General features: G+C 38.2%; 2 protein-coding genes across 2 annotated transcripts in view; one reads left to right on the forward strand and one right to left on the reverse strand.

The window, feature by feature from the left end:
• On the forward strand, positions 1-14,459 carry CCZ1 (CCZ1 homolog, vacuolar protein trafficking and biogenesis associated). Its single transcript, XM_005145289.4, has 15 exons — positions 1-239; positions 2,050-2,147; positions 2,269-2,362; positions 2,460-2,534; positions 3,527-3,574; positions 4,158-4,241; positions 6,449-6,624; positions 7,225-7,306; positions 7,823-7,884; positions 8,799-8,910; positions 9,462-9,495; positions 9,850-9,967; positions 11,635-11,793; positions 12,886-13,013; positions 14,122-14,459. Exons 1-15 carry the CDS (start codon positions 135-137, stop codon positions 14,175-14,177), a joined length of 1,431 nt encoding a protein of 476 aa, XP_005145346.1. The 5' UTR covers positions 1-134; the 3' UTR covers positions 14,178-14,459.
• RSPH10B (radial spoke head 10 homolog B) overlaps positions 7,865-27,050 on the reverse strand; it is a 22,399-nt gene continuing 3,213 nt past the window's right edge. Inside the window, exons 5-21 of the mRNA XM_034065328.1 lie at positions 26,836-26,921; positions 26,079-26,199; positions 25,055-25,231; positions 24,398-24,539; positions 23,788-23,909; positions 23,159-23,348; positions 22,357-22,468; positions 22,190-22,269; positions 21,937-22,088; positions 20,614-20,721; positions 19,421-19,597; positions 18,512-18,637; positions 17,456-17,501; positions 16,850-16,957; positions 15,621-15,813; positions 14,973-15,195; positions 7,865-8,013 (exon numbers count right to left, since the gene is read on the reverse strand). Of these exons, the coding sequence (XP_033921219.1) occupies positions 14,994-15,195; positions 15,621-15,813; positions 16,850-16,957; positions 17,456-17,501; positions 18,512-18,637; positions 19,421-19,597; positions 20,614-20,721; positions 21,937-22,088; positions 22,190-22,269; positions 22,357-22,468; positions 23,159-23,348; positions 23,788-23,909; positions 24,398-24,539; positions 25,055-25,231; positions 26,079-26,199; positions 26,836-26,921 (2,142 nt within the window). The 3' untranslated portion in view covers positions 7,865-8,013; positions 14,973-14,993. The remainder of the gene's footprint in view (positions 8,014-14,972; positions 15,196-15,620; positions 15,814-16,849; positions 16,958-17,455; positions 17,502-18,511; positions 18,638-19,420; positions 19,598-20,613; positions 20,722-21,936; positions 22,089-22,189; positions 22,270-22,356; positions 22,469-23,158; positions 23,349-23,787; positions 23,910-24,397; positions 24,540-25,054; positions 25,232-26,078; positions 26,200-26,835; positions 26,922-27,050) is intronic.

Consider the following 27,050-nt stretch of genomic DNA (forward strand, 5'->3'; position numbering starts at 1 on the left):
CTGGCGCCGTGCTCTTCCGGGACGGGCGCAGAAGGCGGAAGTGCTGTGGGGACGGTGCCGGCGGAGGGTTCAGGGCTGCTCCCCGATGGTGTGTGGCGGCTGCTGGCCCCAAGCGCTTTCGCTTCAGGCTCAGTATGGCGACGGCGGCGGCGGGGGGAGCTGGACAGGAGAAACAGCTCGCTCCGACTCTGCTCAGTTTCTTCATCTACAACCCCAAATTGGGGCCCAAGGAGGGAGAGGTACTGGAGGCGGGGGTTGCGCACCGGGATTGTGGGGAGAGGAGGGTTCCCTCCCTGCCCGGCTCTGTACTGGTCTCGGTTGCCGCAGGGCCCCCTCTCTCCCCCCCCCCCCCCCCCCCCCCCCCCCCCCCGGCTGCTGTCTCGGCTATGCTGTCCCTCTTAGAGGCTTTGGCCGCAGTATGTACCCGCGGTCTTAATGCTTGTCCCAGCGGAACATCCCCGAACAAAGGCGGTCTCTGGGCGCGGAGCGGTGCTGGGGCGGAGGGAGCTGCGGCCTGCCATGCCTTACCCTGCCCGCGGGCGCCTTACCGGCACCTGAGTCTCGGGATCAGCCGCCTTCAATGGGGCTGGGGACTAGTGCCACATGTGTTTCTGCTTCAAACTAAAGAGGAATAGAGACCGAGTGTGCTTTCAACAGCACGCAGAATACTGCAGCTGGGGAGCTGGTCTGTTAGTAACTACGTTTTACTGATGCAGTAACTTTTTCTGAGAATAATTTTCTTCAGTTCGATACAACATGGTAGAAAGGTTAGTGTTTAACTTGGCAAAATTCAAGTTATTGGTAGTATTTTTTGCCATTGTGATCTTTAATAAGTAAATCAAGAAGCTACAGTCTCTGTTTATAGATAACAGCATATTGTATGGTTCACGTGATAATCTTCAGTTTTAACAGTTTTTGAACAGGGCAGTGCATTTATTAATGAGCAGGGCAATGAGACTGAGTGCCTCTTCTATAAGCCCCTGGTGCACTCCAAACCAGGGAGATATGCTGGGCTGCTTTTCAAAGGCACCCTCAGCAAGCTGAGCAAATGGGCTAGCAGAAACACTGTGGAGCACAATGAAGGCAAATGCAAAGTTCTGTATGTTGGATGAAATAATCTTGTTCATGGTGAAAGGCCAGAGGCCGACTGGTTAGAAAGCAGCTTTGCAAAACAGGACCAGAGAGTCCTAATGACCAGGTTGTACATGAATCAGCAGTGTGCCCCTGTGGCAGTGAAAGTGGGGTGTGTGAGTGAGAGTGTGTTAGCAGGTCAAGTGAAGTGGTTGCTTTCCCCCTCCTCAGCACTTGTGAGGCTGCCAGTGTGCACTGTGTTCCTCTGAGGCTTCCTGGAGTAGGAAAAATACTGCCCAACTGGAGCAAGCCCAGTGGAGGTCCCCTGAGTCAGTCAAGCAGCTGCAGTATGTGATGTGCCAGCTAAGCCTTAGATAATGGGATCTGTGCAGTCTGGAGAAGGGAGTGGATGTGGAAGGGAGTCTGATGGCTGTCTTCACCTGTCTAAAGGATGGCTATAGATGATGGAGTCAGGTTCTTGAGGTAATGAGTCAGGATGAGAGGTAATGGAAGTCCAGCAAGTGAAATTATAATGAGATAAAAGAGAAAATTCTTCATAGTGAAGTTGTCAAACAGCAGAGCAGGGCCTGGAAAAGTGTGGAATCTTCATCTTTGGAGATTTTTAAAACTTGACTGGACGAGGCCTTAAGCAATCTGAGCTAGCTGTGAAGCTAGCCATGGTTTGATGTGGCTTTGAAGCTAGCCTTGCTTTGAACTAGCTATGAAGTGACTGGGGCCTATGATTTCGAGAGCCTTCAATTTATAAAGCATTTTGAGATCTCTCGGGATGACTGACTGCTTAAAAGTGCTTAAATATGCCTTTTATCTGTTATTGCAGAAACCTGTTTAGGTACAAGATAAAATTCTCCCTAGGGATTTAAGGGATTAAAGTTAAACCTGAACAAACCATGGACCCAGTATTCTTTAACTCCAATTCTGTTAAAATCCATTTGCCTTGATTCTTTTCTCAAATTTTAGGAAGAAAAGAAGATTCTCTTCTATCACCCAAATGAAGTAGAAAAGAATGAAAAAATTAGAAATGTGGGACTCTGTGAAGCTATAGTACAGTTCACAAGGTATGAAGTCTGATGGCATGGGTCATTATATTAGCACTAGTAGTTTAAATTTCCCAATCGTATGTTTCCTTTTTGTGAGTGTGTATAAATTTCTGTGTCTACATACATGTTTTCTTTCCAGGACCTTCAGTCCAACAAAACCTGCAAAATCCCTACATACGCAAAAGAACAGACAGTTTTTCCATGAACCTGAAGAAAACTTCTGGATGGTCATGGTACTTATGCACGTGATATGCATGCTTCTAAAACACTGTATCGCAATGTTCTCAATGCATTCTGCATTGTCTAATACCAGCCTGTTCCACTTTCTAGGTTGTACGGAATCCTATCATAGAAAAACACAAAGATGGAAAGCCAGTCTATGAATATCAGGAAGAAGAATTATTGGTAACACTGAACTCTTCCTTTTTTTTTTTTTTGTTTGTTTTCTAATGGGATATATTGTATTACAAGAGTAACTTCAGAAGTATCTTAGTTTGATTCTTCCTGAATTGCTGCCAAATTGATTTTATATATATCCATAAATGAAAAAAGGGCAATAGGGTTTAATGAAGAGAGCAAGACAGAGAATTATCCATATGGCAGTCCCAACAAGCATCAGTGAAATATGCAGCTTTTAGCTTGGAATGGGCACATAATTATTGGGATCTGTTTAATAAAGCTCTTCCAACAACCTAAAATCAGTGTATTTTTAGTAGGTTTATGTATACGTGTTACTTCTTAAGGCTGCTAGTAATCTTTGCTAATAATCTGGAAAAACAAACAGCTCAACTATCATGGGAGTTCTTGTCCAGACTACAGTATCATTAGTTCAGCTTAACCATATACTGGTTGGTCAGGTGGGATGATAGCTGAAGCTGATGCTTCTGCTGCCTCCATTCATTATGGTGTGCACTAGTTCTGTTCCTTGTTATGTTCTAAGAAAAAGATTGCTGTCATAGGCATGCTGTTTTGCCAGACAAATAGTCCTTTTTTTATCTGGGTTAAGATCCTAGTGCAATAAAAACCTGCTGTGGTGTCCCACCAACTTTAGCCTTTGGCCTGGATGAAAAGAAAACCTGTTAGAAATAAATTTGTTTTCACTGACCACTGGTGTTAGGGAAGGGCTATATTTGTAACTGGTATCTTGTGCATGAGTTAACAAGATGCTTTTGGTATCAAATCAAAGAGGGGGAAGGGACTCCCTTTATTGCAATAGGATTTTATAAGTACAAAGAAATTTCTGGACACTGGCTGAAAATGCAGTTTAACTTTTCAGAGATTGATTTCTCCAATTCATGTGTTTGCTGGCCCTTTGAAAACAGATTATGGTCAGCTCAGCCAAAACATTTGAAATTCTGCCTCTGCTTATGTCTTATGTCCTGCTCTCTTTTCTGCAGGACAAGGTGTATAGTTCGGTCCTACAGCAGTGCTACAGCATGTACAAGGTAAAGTTAATTACTACAGGCATCTCTTCTGGGCAGAGGAATTGATCCTCATGGTACCATATGGATGTGCAAGCTCATCTCTTCCTGAGAGCAACATCTGTAATGGTGTTGATGGAAGAGAATAATAAAGCTTGTGCTGTACTTTCATAATAAAGTTACTTGTGCTAGTTTGTTAGCTTATTGTAAAAATAAAAGCCTTCTAATTTCTGCGAAGTCCAGATTTCTTCTTTCATGGGCAGTTACACTACTAAGCATTTGATTTTGATGGTATTAGATATCTGTTGAAGAAACAATGCTGGATAAAGGCCGTGAATCTGAGCTTTTACAAAACAAGCGCATAAGATACTTAAGCCACATAAGTAATTTCTCTACCATCAAAAAATTTCTTTTCCTTCTCTCATGTTGCCTCTGCTGCCATACATATCTGGACCCTGCAAATTTGAGAGATGTTTTTTTCAATAAAGGGGTACATTTGAATCTATGTGGAGTTCAGATATTGAGAAGTGGGAGCTGTATTGTGATCTAGTGCTAAATTACTGTAAATGATTCATCAACTGATTGTTTTTTCTCTTTTAACAATTAGCTTTTCAATGGCACATTCCTGAAAGCCATGGAAGATGGAGGTGTGAAAGTTCTCAAGGAGAGACTAGAGAAATTCTTCCATCGGGTAAGACCTTATTTTTCAGGCACATACAGTCTATTTCTACTTTGGAAATAAAATGCAAACATCTTCTCTTAGGTGGCTGTAGTGTGAGTATAAAACATAGGCAGTAGAACAAGTATAGTGTCAACACAACAAATCTGGTTACTCTTTTTTTTTCGAAGACTTCTGATTCCTACTAATGTAGTGAGTTCTTTAAGTGGAGCTGAAACACAACTTCAGGGTTATGGCTTGATGGAATGGGTTAGCTGTTGCATGATTTTTCTGATGAATGTTTGTTCTTCGGAAGTGCTGTTTCAACATTTGAACTGGTTATAAATGTGATGATAATCTGTGCAGACCTACTAGAGTAACTGCTGCGGAATCACTAGGGTTGGAAGGAATATGGAGAAGTTATGCAGATCAGTCTTCTCCTCAAAGTTAGGGTAACACTGAATTAAAAGTAGATTGCACAGGGATTTGGCTGGTTGAGTCCTGGAAATATCCAGGGGATGGAGATCCCAGAACCTGCATGCACAGACTTAAAAGTCCCATAGAACTGTGAAGTAATGGATAGCTGTAATTTTTAACTTCCCCCTTATTCTTTCCACCTCACATGTAGAATTAGTAGTCATGGCTAATAAGCTTTTTAGGAAATCGTGCCTTTGTTGTAACTAGTCTTCAGATTTTAATCTCAGTCTTCAAAAGCTAATGTGTTAGTGAAAGGATGGTTAACAAAACCTGTCTCTGAGCAAGAAATCAATCAAATATTATTCAGGCATTTTTCACATAAGGTAACTGAATAGTCATGTCTGGCAGAATTTGGAGTTCCTTTCTGAAGAGTTTCATCAAGCTGTACAGGATGGCATCCAATGTCTGCCTGCCTGCCCCCATTTTCCTTGTTTGTGTGTATGGAAACAGGACTGCTGTCAGCAGTTAATTCTGTTGTGGCAGAGATGTGAATATTGATATCTCTGATAATGATGGAGTGTAGACACAATAATACTGGTGTTTAAAATTTTGCTCTTGTAACAGGTTTTTAAAGTAACACAGTGTTGTGACAGTGTAACAACAGCACAGGTTTTGCTTGTGGGGTTTTGCCTTTTTTTCTATAAGAGTGGTGTAGACTTCAGAATGAACATTTGGCACCAGGAGTACTTGATTAACTGGTGTACACTTCTGTCTACACTAAATTAAAAAGGATATGGCAAAAAATTAATAGATTTTTATCTTTAAAACATTAAATTTCTTGGAAGTTCCTACTGAAGATTAAACAGTAATGGCTACAGATTTGTATAACAGAAAGAAGTCCAAGGAACAGTTGTTCCTTTTTTCACTGGGAAATTAGAAATGCTTAAAAACTTTGGTTGTGCAAGTTGTTCTGCTACAACCCTATGGAAAGAATTAGCTGTGTGTTGCTGGCAGGCTTGAACTGCACTGAAACGGAGAGGAAATGAGACTTAGATTATAAACTGTGACAAAGATCTGTGATACTGTTTATAAGTAGTTTACTACTTGGGTTTTTTTGGTAATGTGAGATGACTGTAGAGGGAGCCATTGGATAACTCATCTTTTACAGAGCAAAGCACTTGATAGTGCATTTGAAATCTCTTGGTAAAGGTTACAGTCTGTGAAGGAGAGTAATAGGAATTATCTTTTCCTTTGCACATGGAAAGCTAATGGACTTTTTATTTCTACGGAGTTACTCCTGAAATTGAATAGTAATAAGACAAGCTGTGCTTTCTTATATTCTTAAAAGACCTTGAGGTAGATGTAAAAGCTGTCATCACTGTGACTAAACAATAGCAAGCTGACAGCTGGAATCATATTCACACACTCACACGCAGAATCATAGAATGGTTTGTGCATTGTCATGGGCAGGGGCATCTTCAACCAGGTCAGAGCCCTTTCCAACCTCCTCAATGTTTCCAGGGATGGGGCATATACCACCTCTCTGGGCAACTGGTGCCAGCGTTGCACTACCCTCATCATAAAACAGTTCTTCCTTGTGTCTGTCCTGAATCTCCCCTCTTTTTGTTTAAAACCGTTACCCCTTGTGCTATTGTTCCGTTGCCACAGGCCCTACTAAGGTCTATCCCCACACAAAGGTTTTATGTCATACAAGCAGAACTGGAAGGGGTTTCTAGATTACTGGGGATTAGACTCAAATTTGTCATTTAAATCTACATGTTGGAAGTTTTCTGAACTCTAAAAAACTGTCATTGTTATCTTAGTACTTGCAGACACTGCATTTACAGTCTTGCGATCTGCTGGATGTGTTTTGTGGAATCAGCTTCTTTCCACTGGATAAAATGACTTATTTGAAAATTCAGTCATTTATTAATAGGATGGAAGAAAGCCTGAGCATAGTCAAGTATACTGCATTTCTGTATAATGACCAGCTTATCTGGTAGGTACTTCAGTAATTCTTTTGTGTTTCTTTGATTTCTCATCCTACAAATAAGTGCCATAAAGCAAAGCTGATGAATCCTGAAGGGTAGGATGAGTGAAAAAGTGTGTAAGAAAGGCATTGGTCTCTAGCTTTAAATTCTCTGACCTGTACCAAATAATTATGTGCCAGTTGACCTGGGGAGCAACTAGAGAAGTGTCCTTGTCGATTTCATTGCAAGAGGCCCTGCAGCGTATACACAATTTCTTCTGTAGCACCTTTTAGTAGAGAAGGTTAATTAAAGGATTGTTCTTTAAATGGTTCTGAACCAGAAAGTTGCAGTGCTTGTGAAGAGTTCTACTTGAAGATGGACTTAAGATAGCAAACGCGATCTTTGTTTGTTTAAATATGATTCCTATTTCTCTTCCAGTTTACAGCTATTTATGTGTTTTGTATTTAGCAAATAATATTTCATTAAAATTGATGTTCTGGTGTTTAATCTTCCGAGACACTGAAACATTGCTACCTTAGTTTGGTATTCTTTGTTTTGGTTAGAGGGAAATGTGTGATCTGAACTGCAGCTCAAACATGCCTTGTTTCTTTCCCTCACCGATGATCTAGGAGTGGACTGGAACAAGATGACATGAGGATTTTGTACAAGTATCTCACGACATCTCTGTTTCCAAGGCACATGGAGCCTGAGGTGTGGTAGTTGTTTCTTTTTTTGGGGTGGGGGGAAGTTGGGGGAGAGTCATGGAGCTTATTGTTCATTTGGGGTTTATTTCTTTTTTGTTCTTTTCTTTCTGTTCCTCTAGTACTGCTAAAAGTACTAAAGTTAAAGTACTAAAGAAGAGTATCTTCCCCACAATTCCCTCTTCCCCACTTAAACTTTAGTTTAGGAATTCTGGGATGTATTGCTTTCAGGCCACTTTACCAAACTCAGTAGTATTTGCACTTAATGCTTACAACATTAATTGTGGGGATAATTTGAATAAGGAATGGTGATGGGGAGTTTACTGATGACTGCTCAGGACTGCAAATGAATCACTTTGGCTTAATGGCAAAGTGCAGCATGGAATGCCATAAGACCACTTGGAGTAATTACCCCTTCCCTCATCAAGAAGCACCATAAGCTATGTTTTAAAATTTAATAAATGCAAAATGTAACAGAAAATACCTCTAAACTGGTTTTTCTTCTGTGTGTTCTTTTTTGCTTCAGTTAGCAGGAAGAGATTCTCCAATACGTGCTGAAATGCCAGGAAATCTACAACACTATGGAAGGTAGCTCTTGTTTACTGTCACCATCTACTGCTGCTTCCTTCAAGGATGAGCACATGTGTTATGAGTACATATTCCACACAGTTCATTCCAGTGCATCGCATGGTAGTCGGTGCAATGTAAAACTGACCTCTGGAGGGGGAAAAGAGAGAAAAGCCTTCATTAACAGTACTGCACACTTATTTTCTTCCTCACTGTTCTTGTACGTCATGAAAAGTCTTGAAACTGTTCCAGTTGTTTCTTCTCAGTCAGGCACTTCAGACAAAGATGTAGATTTAATCTAGGGCTTTATCTATTTACTTTTCCTCTGTACTCAGCATGTCAGAGTGGGTGATCCTGTACTGAGCAGCTGTGCAATGTGATTTTGAGTAATTGTGGGTTTGGACATTTTTCTTTAATTGTGGTATTTCCTCTTGCCTGATTTATTGTATTCTTTTGGGATCAAGCTACTGGCACACACTCATTGTTGCACCCTCTGTCCCCCAAGTTTAGGTGCTTCTAATATACTACTGTTCTACATAAATCTGATGTGAATGTACTGTTGGATAGCAAAGGAAAAGTGCTTTCCCAGTAGCAACAGAAAAAGGTGTTTTAAAGATAGTCAAAACTTGAATGTGGAATGAGTTCTGTTGTTGTTATTTTGATGATCTGAGTGGTTTCTTTCCTTAGCATTATTCTGGCTTTCTGATCCTGTTTCTATAACTCTTTGGAGCATATATGCAAATACTTCTGCAAAACTATGAGTTAATAAGTGTTAATAAGTTAATAAGTTGAGTGTTCTATGCTTATCTGGATAGCTGAAAACTCAATTAAAATATAGTCATACATGTAAGTATTGCTAGTTTCATTATATATATTAAATAGGGAAAACTGCAATAAAAAATTGATCACATCTGACCTGTTGAATTATTTTCTAGGTTTCTTACTGGACCTTTAAATCTGAACGATCCAGAAGCAAAATGCCGTTTCCCCAAAATATTTGTTAATACTGATGACACTTATGAAGAGCTTCATTTAATTGTTTATAAGGTATTACATCTTTCTCTACGATTATTCCACAGAACTAGGACTCTGTATACAATGATCTGAAGTATTTATTAATTGTATAGAAAGATGCATTGATATGAGATTAAAGCAGAAAGACAGAAAAGTTTCTGCTGTTTCTCAAGATTTAAAGCCTGAACCCTCTTTTCTCCTCTCCTGCACTCTCCCCAAAACAAACAGGTTTTTCATTAAAACAAAATACCAGCTTTCAGTTATTTAAAGTGGTTTTATACCTCACCTTATGTAGCATTAATCAATAAAAATTATGAATAATCACTAAAAAAGGCACCCCTTAATTTTTTTTAATGAAATGCAAGCTTCTTTCAGACAGTGCATTTCTAACAATTTAAAAACTGTTAAGTGAGCTGAATTTCAAAATCATAAGAGGTTATCCTATTGAAGTGTTACCTTTAAAATAGTGTTTTTTTTTAAACTGGCTTACCATATGTGGCCTCACTGAAGTATTGTCATTTATTTGAGGTAGCTGAGGTAACCTGTTGTAAATGGCTTTTTTTGCTTTAACTTTTTTGTTCCAGGCCATGAGTGCAGCTGTCTGCTTTATGATTGATGGTAAGTACCTATTAGCATCACTTCTTTGGCAAAACATAGTACAAAATGCTATTACATGCAACTTGGTTTACTCTTGAAAAATACTGGCAGTAATTTCTTATTTGAGTCTCTTCACTCAAGGGTTTTTATCAGTAATTGGATTTTTCTTCCAGTAGTATAACTTAATTTATGCAATAAAATGACTGAATATTGCTTCAGTTAGCAGTGCACTTCAAAGTCATCCATAAGGTTATAATTAATGTAGAAATCTGTCCCAGGACTCTCACGGATGTTTAAAGAAAACAGCTGTAGAAACTGTACCTTCAACTGTGAGAGAAGACTCTCACCTCTCCCTTTTCTTTACCCACCACCCAGCTTCGATTCCACCTACACTGGAGTTCTGTCGTAAACTGGACAGCATTGTTGGGCCTCAACTCACCGTGCTAGCATCAGATATATGTGAACAATACAACATCAACAAGAGAATATCAGGGTTTGTGCGACACTTCTGTTCCTTTTGCAGTCCCTCAGGAGTTGGTTAAAAATTAGGTTTAATGAACTGCTTAAATAATGGCAACATGAGCCCAAATGTTGAAAGCATCGAGTTGACTGTATTCTTTAAACAGTGTCTGTCTACCTTTCTGCATTTTAAGCATTTCTGAAGTGCCTAGTTTTGCATATTCAGGTCTCCCTGAAGTAGCAACATATTCATTATTAGGAATGGATGTTCACTGCGTGGCAGAAACCTTTTTCTTTGTTGCAGAAAAAATTGCAAATATTAAGCTAAATCTCACTATTACCACTTGTGATTCTGCCTCATCATTCCCCTGCTGTCAGCAAGTTATACAGATACACAAGATGTGAAACTTCTGGGTTTTGCTTCTTTTATATGTGAACCGAAACTAGCTGACCCATGGAGATGATGAGTTTTAGAGATTACTGTGCTTGCAGAAATCCATACAAAATGGCAAAAATGCCAACTGAAATGGTGTGATCATCTGTCAGTGTCCCCATGTTGAAGTCAAAAAGTAGCAGTTCCTGCAAAATCTAAACTTCAGTGCATACTTTCTAACTTTTCTTATACTTCAGTTAAAACTACAGTTGACTTTCCATAAAATTGTACTTATTTTTAGATTGATTTGTTAGTTGGGGAAGCCAGAGCAGTATCGCATATGACAACACAAGAGGAACTGAAGCAAAGATAGGTGTGTGACTGAGCTTGGTGATAAGCATGCCAAATCAGCAAAATCGCAGGGTATAGAACAGGATGTGCCTGAAACTGTGCCAATCTACTAAATCATTAAAGTTGGGGTTTTTTTCATGTCACCTGGGACTGGCTTTGGCAGCTTTAACTCTTTTAAAGTTTAATGCCATGGTGTCCTGAAAACATGATACAGTTTCTTGACACTCATGCATCTGGGTGACAGGAAAGAGCAAGGGTATCTAGTTGTTTGCTAAGGTGAGTGGTGTCATCACAGTTATCTCCTTGATTCTGAATAATACATAGCCTGAAGTACCAACTGCTATAGCCAGTTTCTGCCAGTCTGAATTTGTTGTGACTTTTACCAAAACTACATTTCTGAGCAGCAGATTTTATATTAACTTAATAGGAGAGGAAATGAAGGAGACTGCTGAGGCAGGAGTTTGAAAATAGTCTCTTGCTTAGCCCACACATATGATGGGGGGAAATCTAATAGCCTGGATCATGGAGGAGTTCTTTCTTTTGATTGTAACATAACAGAGATGTGAGTAGATTACTTATTGGTCAAATGGGAGACCCACCATCCACTGAAACCACATTGGACTGGCACAAGATAGAGCAGCAAAGAAACAACATGGGGACAGAGAAAAAACAGCTCATTAGAGAAAACTATTCTTGGGAAGTGGGACAAGGCCTTTAGATTCCCCCATGTCTAGTAGCAGCCTAAGCAGCAGAAGGGGTAACTGGCTGGTTTTGCAGGCTTGCTTTTTAAAGTGTGTTAAAATAAAGTTTGATCATGCCACAAGTTTTAATGTACTTGGGTCCCTTCAATGTGAAGGTAACCTCAGGATGTCTGAGTAAGCTTTGCACTGGATTGTTACACATTCTCTGTGAAGCCTGTGCTTATAGAACATGTATTCACAAATCCAGTTTTGTTTGATTGGTTTTTATCTTCCTAGGGCTGAGAAGGAGCCTCAGTTTAAGTTTATCTATTTCAATCACATGAACCTGGCAGAGAAAAGTACCATTCACATGAGGAAAACACCCAGTGTATCACTTGCATCAGTTCACCCTGACCTCATGAAGATTCTCGGTGACATCAACAGCGACTTCTCCAGGTAATGCTTAACTATTTAATAGTCTGTAACTGCTTCTATCAAGTAGACTTTTTTATTTTTTTTGTGAACCTTTCATGTCTTTTTGCTCATGGATGGCTATTCAGAGCTCTGTGAAATAAATAGTGAAACATGGGTCATGCTTGGATTTTTGTGTCGGTTTAGAAATAGTTTGTTTCAAACAAAACTTGGTGTCCTTTTAAAAAAAATAAGGAAGGGCCAGGGCCTCTATCCAGGAAACTGTCTAATCTATTTGAAGCTTCGAAGAAGCCATAACAAACTCAAAATGAATGTGAAGCCTAACACTTTTGCACTTAAGCCTGGCTAATCTCAGGAAAAGTAGTATGAAGGACAGGGAAACCTGCTTCTGCCTAGATGATACCCTCCTCTGAAACTGCTGCCTGATTCTAGGGATTAGACAATAGATGAAATGAAAACCCTGCAGTTGGCACAGACAGAGGAGATAACTGGCTTCTTATCAGTGGGCTTTGTGCTTCATGGTGGGAGAAAACCCTCTGTCACTATAAAAAACAGCATGAAAATGCTGAATAATTGTGATGTCTCTCACTACTGGCAATTCTCCCACTCTGCTTAAGGACAAGGTTTTCATTTGTCTATAAAAGATAAAGAATGTTCTGTCATACTGTGGAAGAACGGGTTTAGTGATGGCTTTATGAAGTTGTTGAGCATGGTTTAGTTCTAGGTTTAGCTGTTAGATATGTGAAAAATTAGTATCACCACACCATCCACCAAGCTCCAACTTTCATTATTTGGTCATTGTGTAGCAAATGATTATTCTATGTAGTGTGTCCTCATGATGGAGGGATAGGGGTTTTCTCCAGACTGCCTGAGTGTCAGTGGACAGTGGCTGATGGACACACTAATGATTAATCTAGGGATGCATTTGTCCTACACAGCCATTTATGAAACCTTTATCCTGGATTGCTGAATTATGCCTAAGTCAGTAGTGGCAGTCCCTCTTTCATTCTGCACAACCACAAAAATTGATGCCAGTAAGCTGTCTTAATGATTACAAATAAAGTTGTTGAAGATGAACTTGCTGCCACCTTCTTTATTTTGTAAAACTTCTTTCAGAGTTGATGAAGATGAGGAAATTATTGTGAAGGCAATGAGTGATTACTGGGTAGTTGGGAAAAAGTCTGACCAGCGAGAACTGTATGTTATTTTGAATCAAAAAAATGCAAATCTGATTGAAGTTAATGGTAAGGATTGTTTTTATTACCTTTAAACACAGTTACTACTAAAATGTATGTCCCTGGAGAAGTAATAAAATCCATCTCACAAGAAAGCTAGAGAGGGTCTGATCTATGATAGACCAGGTAAGTTTGCATAAGGGTTTAGACTGCCTTCTACATCTGTCAAAGAACAGCATAAATATTCAGCAGACATTCTTAATTATTAATCGGTCATTCTTCCTCCTTCAAATAATAGCAGACAGAGTGCTCTGTGAGCTTAGCTCAGGAGTAATTAATGAAGTGTATTATAGGTGAGAGATGAACATCTGAGTTAAGTTTTACTTGTCTATGACCCATGGGTAGGTTACTTATGCATAATGTCTCTCCTGTCAGTGATCCCCATTCCACTGTTGTCTTGTTTCTAGTGCTGCTTTGAGAATTACTTACTATGACTAAGAGCACAAATTAACATTTAAGATGCAACAAGCGTTTAAATTACCATTTCTCTTAAAGTCTGAGTTTTCCTTGCAGCAGTTTCAGGGCTCTCTGTTTTAATAGGAAGAAAGAATTAAAGCTTTTCCAAAACTAAAGGCTAGCAACCTCATTTTTCAAAAGAGGAACAAATTGGCATGACTTTACCGTGGTTCTAATTGTCTTTCAGGATCAAACCTGACACAGTAAATGAGTGTTTCTATGGCTGATAAACTTAGGAAGTGCTTTCTGCCAAACAGCACAAAGCAAAAGTTTTACTGACTTATTTTAATGGGCTTCCCTTAATCCTTCCTTCCCTGACAAGGGGTACAGTCTGCTGCTTTGTGTTGAAGCCAGGTCTCCTGTTGTTGCAATATAGAAGTTTGACAAGACAAATGGGCCAACAGCAAACACAAATTATAATTAATTTATATTTTAGTCATTTAGAATACAACTCATCTTTCAGACAGTGTTAAGCATCAGATTTGATTCATTTTCTCTTACTGAAGATAGAATAACATTAAGCGTATTTCTACATTGGAAACTCCTAGAATTTCTTCTGTTTTAATTTAATTATATTCTCTCCTTGATGATCTCCAGGGTTTAGCTTGCAGAGGCTCCTCTAACATGTACTGAACCACCTTTTTTATTTTCTTTTTTACAGAAGAAGTGAAGAAACTTTGTGCAACACAGTTTAATAATATTTTCTTCTTGGATTGATCTGCAAAGGGCTGATTTATTAGAAGATGTCAATGTCAGACACTTGTTCAACATGAGAAGTTATTAGTCATATTATTGACTGGAATAATGACAATAGTAAAGCAATACTTGCTTTGTAAGAATCAAAATTTCTACTAAAATCTGTAAACTCTGATCATAAAATTTTTAGATTTTAAAAATGTTTATGTGCAAACTAAACAAAACCTGGCCTGAATTCATCTGTACCATTCCATTCTGCTATCGTTATGTGAATATTTTACTGGGAAATAAAACTATTAATTGCTACACTTTTAAGAGCATCTTTTTGTTTTCCTGTGTTCATTTGCATCATCGTGCTAACTTTCTTCAATGTGAAACTAGAGTGGTTAGCGAAGACCCCTGGCTCCAAAAGCTTTCTAGGTTGGCCTGTTGTTTGCAGCTCCTGCTTCAGTTTAATTTACATTCTTTGTTACCTTCTTACATACTAGTTCATATGCAGTACTTTAGTCAAACCATATCTTAAGCAGAAAACATTTAATTGGGATATAAGATCATTACAAGATACTTGTTGTTATATCAACTTTCTGGGACTTTTTAGGTGAAGTCAAATACTGAGTTCTGAAATACTTTTTTCCAAAGGGTTACATTCATGTCTGTGACTATATTCCCCTTCCCAAGACCCTTGGTATAGAAGTAGTTTCCATCTGAAACCAGCAATAAATTTGTGCATGCAGTTTTATCATACCTGTATTTTATACCTTACTGCAAGTGTGATTCTTTTGTGGGTTTTTCTTTTTGTTTTGAGTATTTACTTACTTCAAGCTTCAGTAGTTCTCATCAGATGATTTGTTTCTTCCGTCTCTTCTTGCCAGCAGGTGCCCTGGTAACTGGGTGTACTGCTGTGGGTGCCTCTTCCTTTGAAGCAGATGCTGATGTTGTGCCAGGTTCCTCTGACTCCTTAAAATCTGCACTCTTGGGGTCAGATGTTTTTGCTGCTGCAGCTGCTTCTTGCTTTTTTGCCTCTCTTCCAGCAATAATCCTGAGTGAACAAAGTTTAAGTTTAATGTAGTGTTAAGAGTTGGGGAGACAGATTTATACCGATTAAGCAACTACAGCTGTATTCACAGTATGACCAGTATAAACTGTCATACTGTAGAGAAGCAGAAAATCTATCCAGTTACTGCTTCAAGTCTGCCTTACAGTATGTAAAAAATAGCCACTTCACAGAGCATGGCTCAAGTGCCAGGAATTACCAGAGAGTGAGTAGTTCTGTAACCTCAGAACAGCCTCTATTTGTTACTTCTGACAGCAAGAGAAGTCACAAATTACATTCTGCATGTTGCTTATTACACCTGGCATTTGTTTTCCAGTTACACCATGCTATACTGTTTTATTAAAGCATGTTTCTCATTTTGAATAATTCTCTTAGTAGAAAACTACTTCAAGATATGCCACACCACTCACTTTGCCAGCTCCTGATCCTTGATCTTTCTCAGCTCAGCTAATTCAGCATCTCGTATTCGGTTTTCTCTTATTTTTTCCCACAGCACTTTCTCATGCTGGTAAGCAGGAAAGAGCTTATCTGTAAAGAAGATATGCACCTGGCACAGCAACAAACTAAGCTCATCTTGTTTAGTTCTGTCTTCTTTCGATTCACCTGCAACATGTAAATCAAATATGTTTATTTATCAGGACACTTCTGTTTCAAGTGTGGCTTGGACTACAGTACTTCAGCTCCGGTAGTCTGCAATGGGAAAGTGTGGCTTCTGCATGGTACAGGAGATGATAACTGTGAGAACCATTAAACTGATGCATGTGACAGGGAATAACCCTTTTGCAGGTGTTCTGAGTGACCTGTCACTGGGATGACATCAAAAGAATATCAACTTTCTCCTTTAATCCTAGGATAAGTGTTTTCCCCAGTAATCTGACAACAATTCAGTATCTGTGACTCCTGTGCACAGGGGAATGGAGGAATGAACGCAATTACCTGAAAGAAAAGAATTGGCTGCAAGCATCCAATTGTCACAACTTTAAAAAAAAACAAGGTTGGTTGTTGAAGAAACAACCCAATCTGTAACTTTTCAGTCACCAGATTTCAGTGAAAGAGATGATGACTAAACAAAGATCCTTGTCTATCTGTGTTCTTGGATTTAGGTTCTGTATCTGTAGAAAAACTTTTAATAAGCACAAAAAACAACCCAAATGAGATCTGCTGATCAGGCAGATGATATAAAAAGGTTACCAGCCTCAAAATACAAAAATGCTCTGATTTCTCTTCTGCATGACTGTTGGTCTCTCATTAACTTAATCCCAGCTAATGGTGGCATACCATTAATAGTAATTCTTACATTAACTAAAAGAAGCAGGCCAGAGCAGTAATAGCTTTTATTTGTCCAAGACATTAAAAAAAAAACTGGTTTGCAGATTGAGCTTTTCATAGAGTAAATGCAAATTACAGCTTTAGATGCCCTACAAATAAAATGTGACACAAATCAGGGACACTATTTAAGTCAGTTCTTAAGCATCTCAATTACTACATTTAATCTTATTTAAACATTTTCCTCCAGAATTAACGTTCTTTTACTGCCCTCTTGTGACAAGCTGCACTCTGCAGATACAATTAAAATTCACCATTCAAAAGCTATGAGGGATTTTTTGTGTTAAGTCTTCAAACAGTAGGACTGTTTTACCTGACAATTCCTTCCCTGGACAGGTATCTTGTTCTTTTTCTGCATCCCAGCTCAGTGATGATGGAACAACGGTATCTCCATGAGTTGTGTGAAATGAGAGGGTAGTATCTGGTACTCCAAAGAAAAAAAAAGTACTCAGTCTGTAATTCTGTATGTTAAAGATCAGGTTTGATCTTCAGCACAAACATGTAAATTGTAATCTGACCTGTGCTTGAAATACTTCTGTACTGAGGAAAAGTTTGTTTTAAACAAAGACACAGTGCAGACTGCAATCTGTCTCCATGCCCAGATGAGTGGGACAGAACAAGGAGAATTTAGTTTAAAAAAAGTCTTTACATTGTTTTTTACAGAAAATGTGATAGCTTTTCATTAAAAAGCACAAAAGGTTCAGAGATTCAAACTTGCCAGATACCTGTGTATAGCAGGCGTGGAAAGCTCAACATAAACCTTTTTGTAATTGCCAAACTGAATGCAGCTACCTTCTGTACTGCAATGCATCCAGCTGTTTCAATGATTAGCTGCTGTTTTAATAATCTCTTAAATTGTAGAAAGACTAAATCTCCTCTATCACCACTGCTTAGAAATGCTTATAACTCCAGTACTCACCCAGGAAAAATTCCTGAAGAGGATGCTCTCTATCTTCAGAATGTCTCTGTGGTCAGCAAGAAGTTTAAAATTCAGTTACTAAATTCCTGGACTTGTGTCCAAGTTAGAAAGTGAAATTACATGTCCATTTGAGTCATGCAAATTGCTATCTACAAAGCATTCTGCCAACCAAAGGCATTCTGCATATATACCTACTTCAAAACATTTCAATTGCAACCATGTTTCACACTTTCAAGTATTAGCAAATTGGTCATAACACTTCACCTTTGATACCAGCCAGGGAAGTAGGATTACCCTATTTCAGAGCCAGTGAAAGATACTACAGAGAATGAGAGCTCCTATTCTTAGACATGTCTGTCTGTTCTTGCGTCATGCATCTAGTCCTGAGGAAACAATAATTAATTTCTATTCCTGATTACAGGAATATACTCCAGGAAGAATACTAAGTGAAAAGAACAAGATTCAAGACTATATCTGAGACTGATGCTTTGCAGTCTTTCCAACTGTCACCCCAAGTATCTTCTGCAGCCTGATTATGTCTCACCAAAACTCAGGTCAAACATAATTTTGTGTTGGTAGTATTTTCTAAAAGCCAGGAAGTTTCCAAATTCTCTGTCTGATTTCCATTATTCCAGTACAAAACAGTAATCCCTACTATCTTACTCTGAAATCACAGAGATTAAACAGAATGTATTTGTTCCTGGAATATCAAGAATCTCATTACAGTCATAAGCTGGGTACAAAATTATAAAGGCAGTGAAGGTGAGAAGTTTGCTGGAAAAAATCTGAAAACTATTTTAGGAATTATATTACCTTCCCCAGTGCTTTTAGATCTCTCTGCCCGCTTCCCAGCCTCTTACTTCCCCACCTTGCAAGACAAGATAAGACTGTAGCTTGGTTCACTGCTGTTCTAGTTAATGTAGAACTTACCACCCAGTATTCTAAACAAAAATAGCTGAGTGCAAATGCTTTTATTAGCAATGGCAGGCAATGCACCACTTTGAGGCTCATACATGTATCCAGGCATGGGAACACATTGTATTTAATTTTAAATACCTCATGTTTCTTTAATTCATCCTGTGTTATGAAACTTTTGTTTGAAGACAACAATGAATAAAGCTCAGGTGCCTTGGACATGTCATCATTCATGTCTGTATCAAGTACAGTTCCACTGTACACGCACTAATAAAAAGGAAACAGAGAAGAATTTTACCATCAGTACATTTTAAATTAAGATTTTTATTTTTGGTCTTGGAAATCTGACTTTTTTAACCGGACCATTTCACTGTGCAGCTGCGTTAATTCTTCCAGTGATGCAAGGAAATAGGTTCCATAGAATCAGTACAATTCATGAAGGAATGGGAGTGGTGGTGTTCAGTGACACTACTGGTTGACAGTGTGAAATTAGGTGTTTGTGAATGCTCTTTGAATTAATAAAATACTTCTATCTTGTGCATAATTCCAAATAATAACAATTCTAACTCATGCCTCCAACTCCCCTGTGCATCCAAATTGCTCCAGTGGCACAGGCAGCATCTTACAACTGACAAAACCCTTATTCAAGTGTCTATCAAAAAGAAAAAAGCATAGCTTAACTGCTGGAAACAGTGAACCTGATACGTAGAACAACTGCAATGACATTTCTACAGTGCAATTTTAGACACTTGACTTAGAAGAGGTGTGTCTCTTCCACCAGTCAACCAATCTGCCAATTCTCCTTCAAACACCAAAAACTTGCAGGCACCTTATGTGTATTTAGAGTTAATTAGGAAAATGTGCAAATATGTTAAAACTGACTATACCGATGTTAAAGGCATCAGCAAGCAGGAAAGGCAGTAGGACCCAATCAAATGACTGTTTATGCAAAAAGAGAAAAGTGGTTTCTATGTTCAGGAAACAGAATATTTGCAGGGCCAGACTTCACCCTCTCAGTGGATATATTCAACAGGTCTCTACCAACTTTACCTGGGACAGAGAATAGTCTGGGAACAGAGAGACAGATGTGGTTTTCTTGGGGAGAACCTCCATTCTAAAGTTAGTTCTGTTCTCATTCTCACAAGCTTCTTGCTCCTTAATCATATCACTGGTAACATACACCAACGCACAGGAAAGAAGAGCTTCGACAAATTCGAGAAAAACTAACTAGAGTGGAACAAACACAGTGATAATTCACTCATTTTTGCAAAATCCATTTGTTAACTGGCAGTTAATATGTACCTGAGCAAGCAAAGAACTCAACTGATTGTTTGCAAAGCCTCACTGCCCTCATTTATCCAATCAAACATCCCTCCTGAAGAAAAACTGAAAACAGCCCAAACTCAAAAAATTCAGAAGTGATATCCTGTGTCATGCCTTATACAAGTCATATTGAAATAAAATACTGCATAGATTTTTGCTGTGTTTGGAGCTATGAGAAATTTCTCTAACAAATTATTAACTATTACCCAAAATTTTAATTGCATACAGTGCTTCCAGGAGCCCCAGAAATGGATGTATAGTGAATGCTTCAGTAAGACTTACACTTGTGTGTTCAGTTTATCAGACATTGTTTAAAACAATAAATTCAGTATAGCCATTTACAACAGACCATCACCAAGCCAGAGCCAATTCTTTAAGGGCAAAGGCCTTCAGTAGCAGGCCAGCTGTCAGGCAGCATAAGTCTTCTACCTCACTGAGATGGCAGCACTTGACACATCAGGTTTCTTGGATCTCCAGATTTTCAGGATCAGTGTGTTCACATCTTAATTATTAACACATCTTAGTATTTCCTGTGCACACCTTGGCAGCTGGAAGTGCTGACATTCATCCCTGCAAAATCACTGGACACACACATTGTAAAGCAACTGCCTCACAGACTGATCTATTACTAGCAGCAGTCTCCTAGGAATGGAGAATGCCCTCTGGGTTATGGCAGCCTTAAGAGTTATTTGTATGGTCAGGTATGCTGAAACTATACTAAGAGTAAAATAGTAAGAAAAACACAGAAGTACATGAACTAAACTAGAAGGTATAGCCAAAACAAAGAAGGACAGAAATAGAGGCTGAAGTTTGTACTCTATTTTTTTTACTAAATTAATTTCATCCTGTCCTTGCAGACAGAACAGTAATTGCAACAGTTTTTAAAAGTAATGAAGTATGATACTTTTTTCCATACACACCTCCAGCTCCAGGTTGGTGTTACTGCTATCAGGTTGAGTGGGACCATCTTTGACAAGTATTTCCACAAGTTTTGAAGGAGTTAATTGTTTGCTGAGAAGTTTAAAATCCTGGGTAAGATTAAGCATTACATGTTAGTAGCACTCAAGGCATTCCCACATGGATCTAATCTAACTCCCTTTCAAATCTGTGTCAAAGTTTCTAATTGTTTCACATGATCAGAGGGCTGGAGCACCTCTCCTAAGAGGAAAGGCTTGACAGAGTTGGGATTGTCCTTCCTGGAGAAGGCCCCAGGGAGACCTTATTGCAGCCTTTCAGTTATGAATAGGGGCCTATATGAAGATGAGGAGAGACTTTTTAGCAGGGCTTGTTGTGACAGGAAGAAGGGTGATGGTTTTAAATGAAAAGAAGGGAGACTCAGGCTGGACTGGAGGAAAAAGATTTTTACAATGAGGGTCGTAAAAGGCTGGCACAGGTTGCCAGAGAGGTGCTGGATGCACCATTCCTGGAGACATTCAAGGCCAGGCTGAATGTGGCTCTGAGCAACCTGACCTAGTTGAAGATGTCCCTGCTCATGGCAGGGAGATTGGATTAGGTGACCTTTGAAGGTCCCTTACAACCCAAATTATTCTGTGATTCTATTCTATACTTCCACATAGACAATCAATGACAAAGTAAAATACTGGCCTTACTGAAGTCAATGGGAATTCCTGCAAGACTGCAAAAATAGTGTTAAGAAATAATTGTAATTTTTAAAAAAAAAATTTATGAGCTTTCACAATCTTGCCATCTGCTTTTTTTTTTTTCCCCGTGAAAAAAGGCTTGGATTTAACCAGTGACAGTGACCAAACCTGAGCCTATCAATGGGAATTGATCCCTAGCTTCAGTGTAATCTTCATGTGTCCCTGAATTACTGAATATTCATAAGGAATCTAATCTTCATCTTGAACTATATTAATACATTACTGTATTATTTCAGAAGGTTTCCAGTCTGAGTTCTACCAGGAAGACATCTCCACATACTCACTCTACAGGGTGGGGAGGAAGGAAGCAAAAACATTTTTATTTCCTTAGACAAATGTGTTTTAAGATTTGGTTATTTGAAATCGTCAGTACAAAGTCAGAATTCATTCCTGCACAAGTTCATAAATAATTTCTGCAGAGTAACTGTCCCTTTAATGTTTGGTGGACAGTTTCTACAAATAACATATCACTCCTACCTTTTCAACAGGGCAGAAGTCACAGGGAGTATTTTAAAACACTCATACAAACTGAACAAATAAATCTCTTACAAGCACACAAAATAAAGAAATAGAGGTTATTACGTTCAACATCCAAAGGAAGTGCCTCATTTTCATCGTGAGCTCAAATGGAGGTCTGGTACTTGGTCTACAAAAGGCTCTGTATATTTCCCAGCATTTGTCAATGTAGCTGTTCATGACCAGAACTGTACATCTTTGTTCAGAAAATAAGGTACCTTTAAAAATTAATCAGGAAAAAAATAAATGGTTACAGTAAAACTGTGATGTATGTGGTACGAATTGATGAATTCTGCACAGGAGAAATGCCGTTACTTACCTTGGACGTAACAGGCAGTGGGAATAACGTTCCTGGACATCATTTCTAAGAAACACTTACTCAGATAAGGACTGTTCTCTCTACAGTTGAAACAAAAATACTCTTGTCTGGGAAAGACTCAAACTGATTACACTGAAATAAATTTCATTATAAGATTAAAAACTTACTTGTGTTCTTCATGATAGATATGAAATGCTAGGCGAATAAGGTAAGATAAAAATGTTCTGAACAGTAAAGTCTCATGTGGACAATGTATCTCCTCAACTGGTGTTTTATCTCCTAAAAAAACATTGAATAAATAAATCTCTATTGCTATAATGTACATTAAAATGCTTCTCCATCTCTACCTATCACACAGTAACAACACTGCTGGAAGAATCAGATCAGACACAGCATCACTTCCAAACAACAAGCCCAAGGGAGAGTCATCCACCTACAGCTGAATTCTATCAAATTCTCTCTTTCTAGAAATACATCTATTCAGCATACAGGCGTGCAAGGGGAAGCAAAGTTAGAGTTAAACCTTTTACATACTAGGGACACCACAGTGCTTCTGGTGCAGGTCTAAAATAGAACTGGTTGTTTAACTGGCTCTATGGAAATAAAAAAACCCATACTACATGCAAACCAAAGTTAAAAGCACTGGAAGACTTATTTCTTCTCTTTCTCGGACCTCTTCAAACTACATGTAACAGTAAAGGCAAGACCAGGGTGAATACAAGTTTTGAATAGGTGGCTCTTCAGAACAAATTTTTAATGGCTATTTTAATTTTACATTTTCCCACCTAAGCACGTGAAGTGCCTGGAGAAGTGTTAATGCATCCACTGAGAAGTCACAAGCACAGAAGTACTCACTCAGGGACACCTAACTACCAGTGTTGAGCTATCAGTAGAACTTGCCACTCCATTTCTCCACAGCTTACTATTACAGTTCCTAGATTCTAGACCACAAACAACAGAAATACAAACCCCTCAATATCCGATCCATTTCAGCAAGACTGATGTTGGAGTGATGAAACTGGCAGTCCTTCAGAAATCTCCAAAATTGGAGCTTAGTCATGAGGAAGGTGTTGTCAAAAGAATAATCGCAGCCTAAGCTACTGTAGAAGGTGTAAATTCTTCTCAGTTCTGTAATATGCCTCAACACAGCAAATTCTACCTAAATAAAGCAGGATATGTTTTCAGCATCATCTCACAGAAAGTATCAGCTCATACTGATCCTATAACTGGGCATATAATGCTTTCCATCTTGTAGCTTCAAAGAGGATATCCCTGGTTAAGCATTCATGATCACACTACTGAAATGCAGCTATATATTTTTATGATCAATAAAAATAAATTAGTCTGTCAGCAGACAAACCTCACAGTAGCTAAAGGGAGTTGTTGAATGCCCTTTCAGATATAACATATTTTATTGTATTCCAAAAAAGCCTCAGGAAGAGGCAATACTGTCTATTAACTCTTTCTGGTTTTCTGGCCTTCAGATTTTCAAAAAATTCTTTAATGAAATGAGTTATTTTAATAAAATAAACCAGAAATAAAATAACATGAAGTACACTACAGGGAAAAACTGAAGATATCAAACAGTAAACTCTTACTTGTTTCAGTTCTTCCCATCTCTCCTCCTCTGGCAACAAGTCAAGCAATAAAGATATATCCAACTCAGTACTGAATTCCAGAATAGAAGTATCTTCTGAGCCACTGATGATTGTGGTATTTTCTACCACACAAATAAAATAAATTAGAATAAACTAAAATGAAGTTATACATATATATATACAGAGAGAGAGGGAAAATTAAACGTATTATTCCTTCCTATCTTAGTGACTTCGAACTGAGAAGAATAACTTCATTTACAGTGAGGTGTAGAGATGTCATAATCAACAGCATAACAACTGAAGGGTAATTCTGTCAAATCCAACACCTAGCCAAAAGGAAATGCTAGTATTACATAAGTTATGAAACCTTCAGACAAGAGTGGTCAAAAAGCATTACGAGATGTAGTGTGGATGTGTCAATCAACTCAAAGTGTCATGTGCAGGAAACGGGAAGTATAGGAGCAAAAGTCATTAATAATTAAGATAACTCTCATGTTTATCAAAGTTCTTTGAAGAAATATGTCTGGCTCTTGAGTAAGTACAAACAGCTTCACATTATAGTAAAAACAAAATGTCAACTGGATAGAATTTGTTTTCTTAAGCTACTTACCAGTGCCAAAATGATTTTCTGTGCAAATGGAATTCAGCCCTTTCATGTTCATTGCATTCACCAGAAAAGCAGGATATTCCACCATGTTATCATCTATGAACTCTCCTTTATAAACACGGCCATTCTTGAAGACAAACTTGCCCTACAGAGAGATTATGATCTTTGATTTATATTGAAATTAACAAAATTAAAAATATTACTTATGCTCTCAATCAAATTTCTTTTTAAGAATCTTGGCTACAATGCAATACATAAAATAAAGCAAAATAATTTTCCCTCCCCATTTTTTAGAAAGTACTTAGTCATCTATTAGTTGAAGTACTCTGCTAGGATGAAGTACTGCCTCTATATCTGTTCGGTTTTGAAAAGCCAACCACTGCAAAAAATCCAGACATACCTATTATACTCAAAATCTTCACAGTAAAATGTATTTCTTTATACACACAACAGGCACCTAACCATGTAGTCAAATCTGTGGCCCAGCAAGGTCCTTGGAAGGATTCCTACTGCTTTCAGTGGGATGTTATGTTGGGATTCCATCCGCAATGCAAATTGGATGTAGTTTTCTGTACAGAATTCAGGAGGTCTGCCATACAGAGCAGAACTGACTCCTTTGGTGCTGTCTGTAGTTCTGTCTTTTTACTTGTCAATACTCACCTTGCCATGCTTCTTATTACAAACCCATTCACCATCATACACCGCTCCACTGGCATATATGAACTTCCCATGTCCATGTCGTTTCCCATTTACAAAATCACCTATGTATTCATTTCTTAAAGGATACTGAGATGCAGGCATTCTCTTCAAAAACCAGATGTGGATCCCATACCCGTGCTGAAAAACAGTTCATGTGTCTAAGAAAAAACCAAACATCTGCAGACAAGCTACTACTGCTACAGGTCCAGACTTTGAAAAAAGAGAATTCCTTTTAAGTCACAGCTGGCAAAGCTCTCAAATAAAAGCACCCAGCTGATAGCTGCAGTACTTCAAACAATACTCAGAACCATATTCTCCAAAGGCGCATGGGAGAAGTGCTCAGAGGATACACTGAATCAACACATGCTTGAGCAAGCTCTACCAACAGGACTCCTAAAGGCACCCTTCCTGCCTGAATCCCTGTAGTACTGAACAGGCAGGTGAGGAACACTATGCCAGACAGACTCATGATGTTCCAAAAGCTAGACTCCTTCTTAACAATTTTATGCAGAGTGAAAAGACAAGAGAAAGTAGCTCACGTTCTTTTCCCAACAGAATAGTAAATGGAAGGAACAGAAAATTCCAGAAATCGTCTCCTTCCATCATGAAACCTTAACAGCATGGTCTAATATTTCATAGGTGACAACAGACATATATTACTACATATATTTACTCACTACTGAAGTCATATCTCAAGCTAAGTATAGTCACACTTAACTGATCTTTTTTTAATTAAAAAGATTCATATTTTCCATTAGAGTATTAAATTATTATTTTATAAGGCTAAGTCAACAGCCTCTTAGCAATGCAAGTACTGCACACTTCTTATGAGCATCAGCTTATGTTAAAAAGCATACTTACACTATCTCAACTGGCAAAAAACATAGAAAGCTCTTTTGATATGGCACGAAACTCCCTTATCTAGTTTTACTAGAGCAATGGACAGATGCTGAACTAAAGAGGTTGCTGAGGAAAAAACTACTACCTGTATGCCATGCACCCACTGTCCCATATACTCTTGATTAACTGTCAACCATCTCATTCTTCCTTTTCCATGACGTACATTTTTCTCCCACTGACCTTCATAGATATTTCCAGACTTATAGCTGGAAGAAAATAATAAAAGTTAATGATTCATTCATACTAAATTCTAAGTGGAACTTATGAAAGCAAGGTTTATACAAAACTCACCGGTAATGAATTCAGAATTTATTAAAGCTAAATATAAGCATTAATTTCAAAGTTGGCTCACTGTGACACACATACAAAATGCTTGATTGCACCCTCTGTTTACCTACTATTTTTAACTTATAGACCACTGTAAAAATATTAACCAGTTATTTTTTTCCAAAGAGTCTTCACCATAGATAATCAAAGTACTGTTCTATGTATAATTCCACAAATAATTCATCTATTCACAAAAGTAGCTCAATTTGTACAAATCATTTATTTGTTTTTAAAATGTTGATTTGTGGTTTACCAAACCTGATTTTGCATTTTGTGTTTAGACATTTGTTTGTGGGAATGAGCAGTAGAAATATATCACCATAAAAATGTAAGTTATAGAGAAGGTCTAATTTATTATTATAAAGCAGCTTGTACAATTATGTATCCCACTACAGAAAGTTCACACTACTGTGAAATGGTAGCATGTGTATCAATTTTAAACAACACGAGAAACTGTATGATAATAGACGTAAAATAAAAAATATGAAGACAAGAACGAGTGCTATGACATTTACCGTCTCATTCCCCATCCTTCTTTGACATCATTTACCCAGTCGCCTGAATACCAAGAAGTATGTTTCTGGTCATAATAAATGGTACCCTGAAACAGACAATATAGTAAATTAAAAAACCTAAACATTCATCTGTATTAATAAAACATTGCATACAAATTACATCAGATGCAAGTAATCATGCTCTTACTTACAGTCACCCTGAGAAACTGTACTGA

Source organism: Melopsittacus undulatus, chromosome 8 (assembly GCF_012275295.1).
Source record: "Melopsittacus undulatus isolate bMelUnd1 chromosome 8, bMelUnd1.mat.Z, whole genome shotgun sequence".
NCBI classification, from domain to species: Eukaryota; Metazoa; Chordata; class Aves; order Psittaciformes; family Psittaculidae; genus Melopsittacus; species Melopsittacus undulatus.

Excerpts from the sequence above, each read along its gene's own strand:
- CCZ1 (XM_005145289.4), top strand. The coding sequence starts at position 135 with ATGGCGACGGCGGCGGCGGGGGGAGCTGGACAGGAGAAACAGCTCGCT. Across the intron at positions 3,575-4,157 it reads AGTGCTACAGCATGTACAAG|CTTTTCAATGGCACATTCCT; the intron begins GTAAAGTTAATT and ends TTTAACAATTAG. Across the intron at positions 6,625-7,224 it reads TATAATGACCAGCTTATCTG|GAGTGGACTGGAACAAGATG; the intron begins GTAGGTACTTCA and ends CCGATGATCTAG.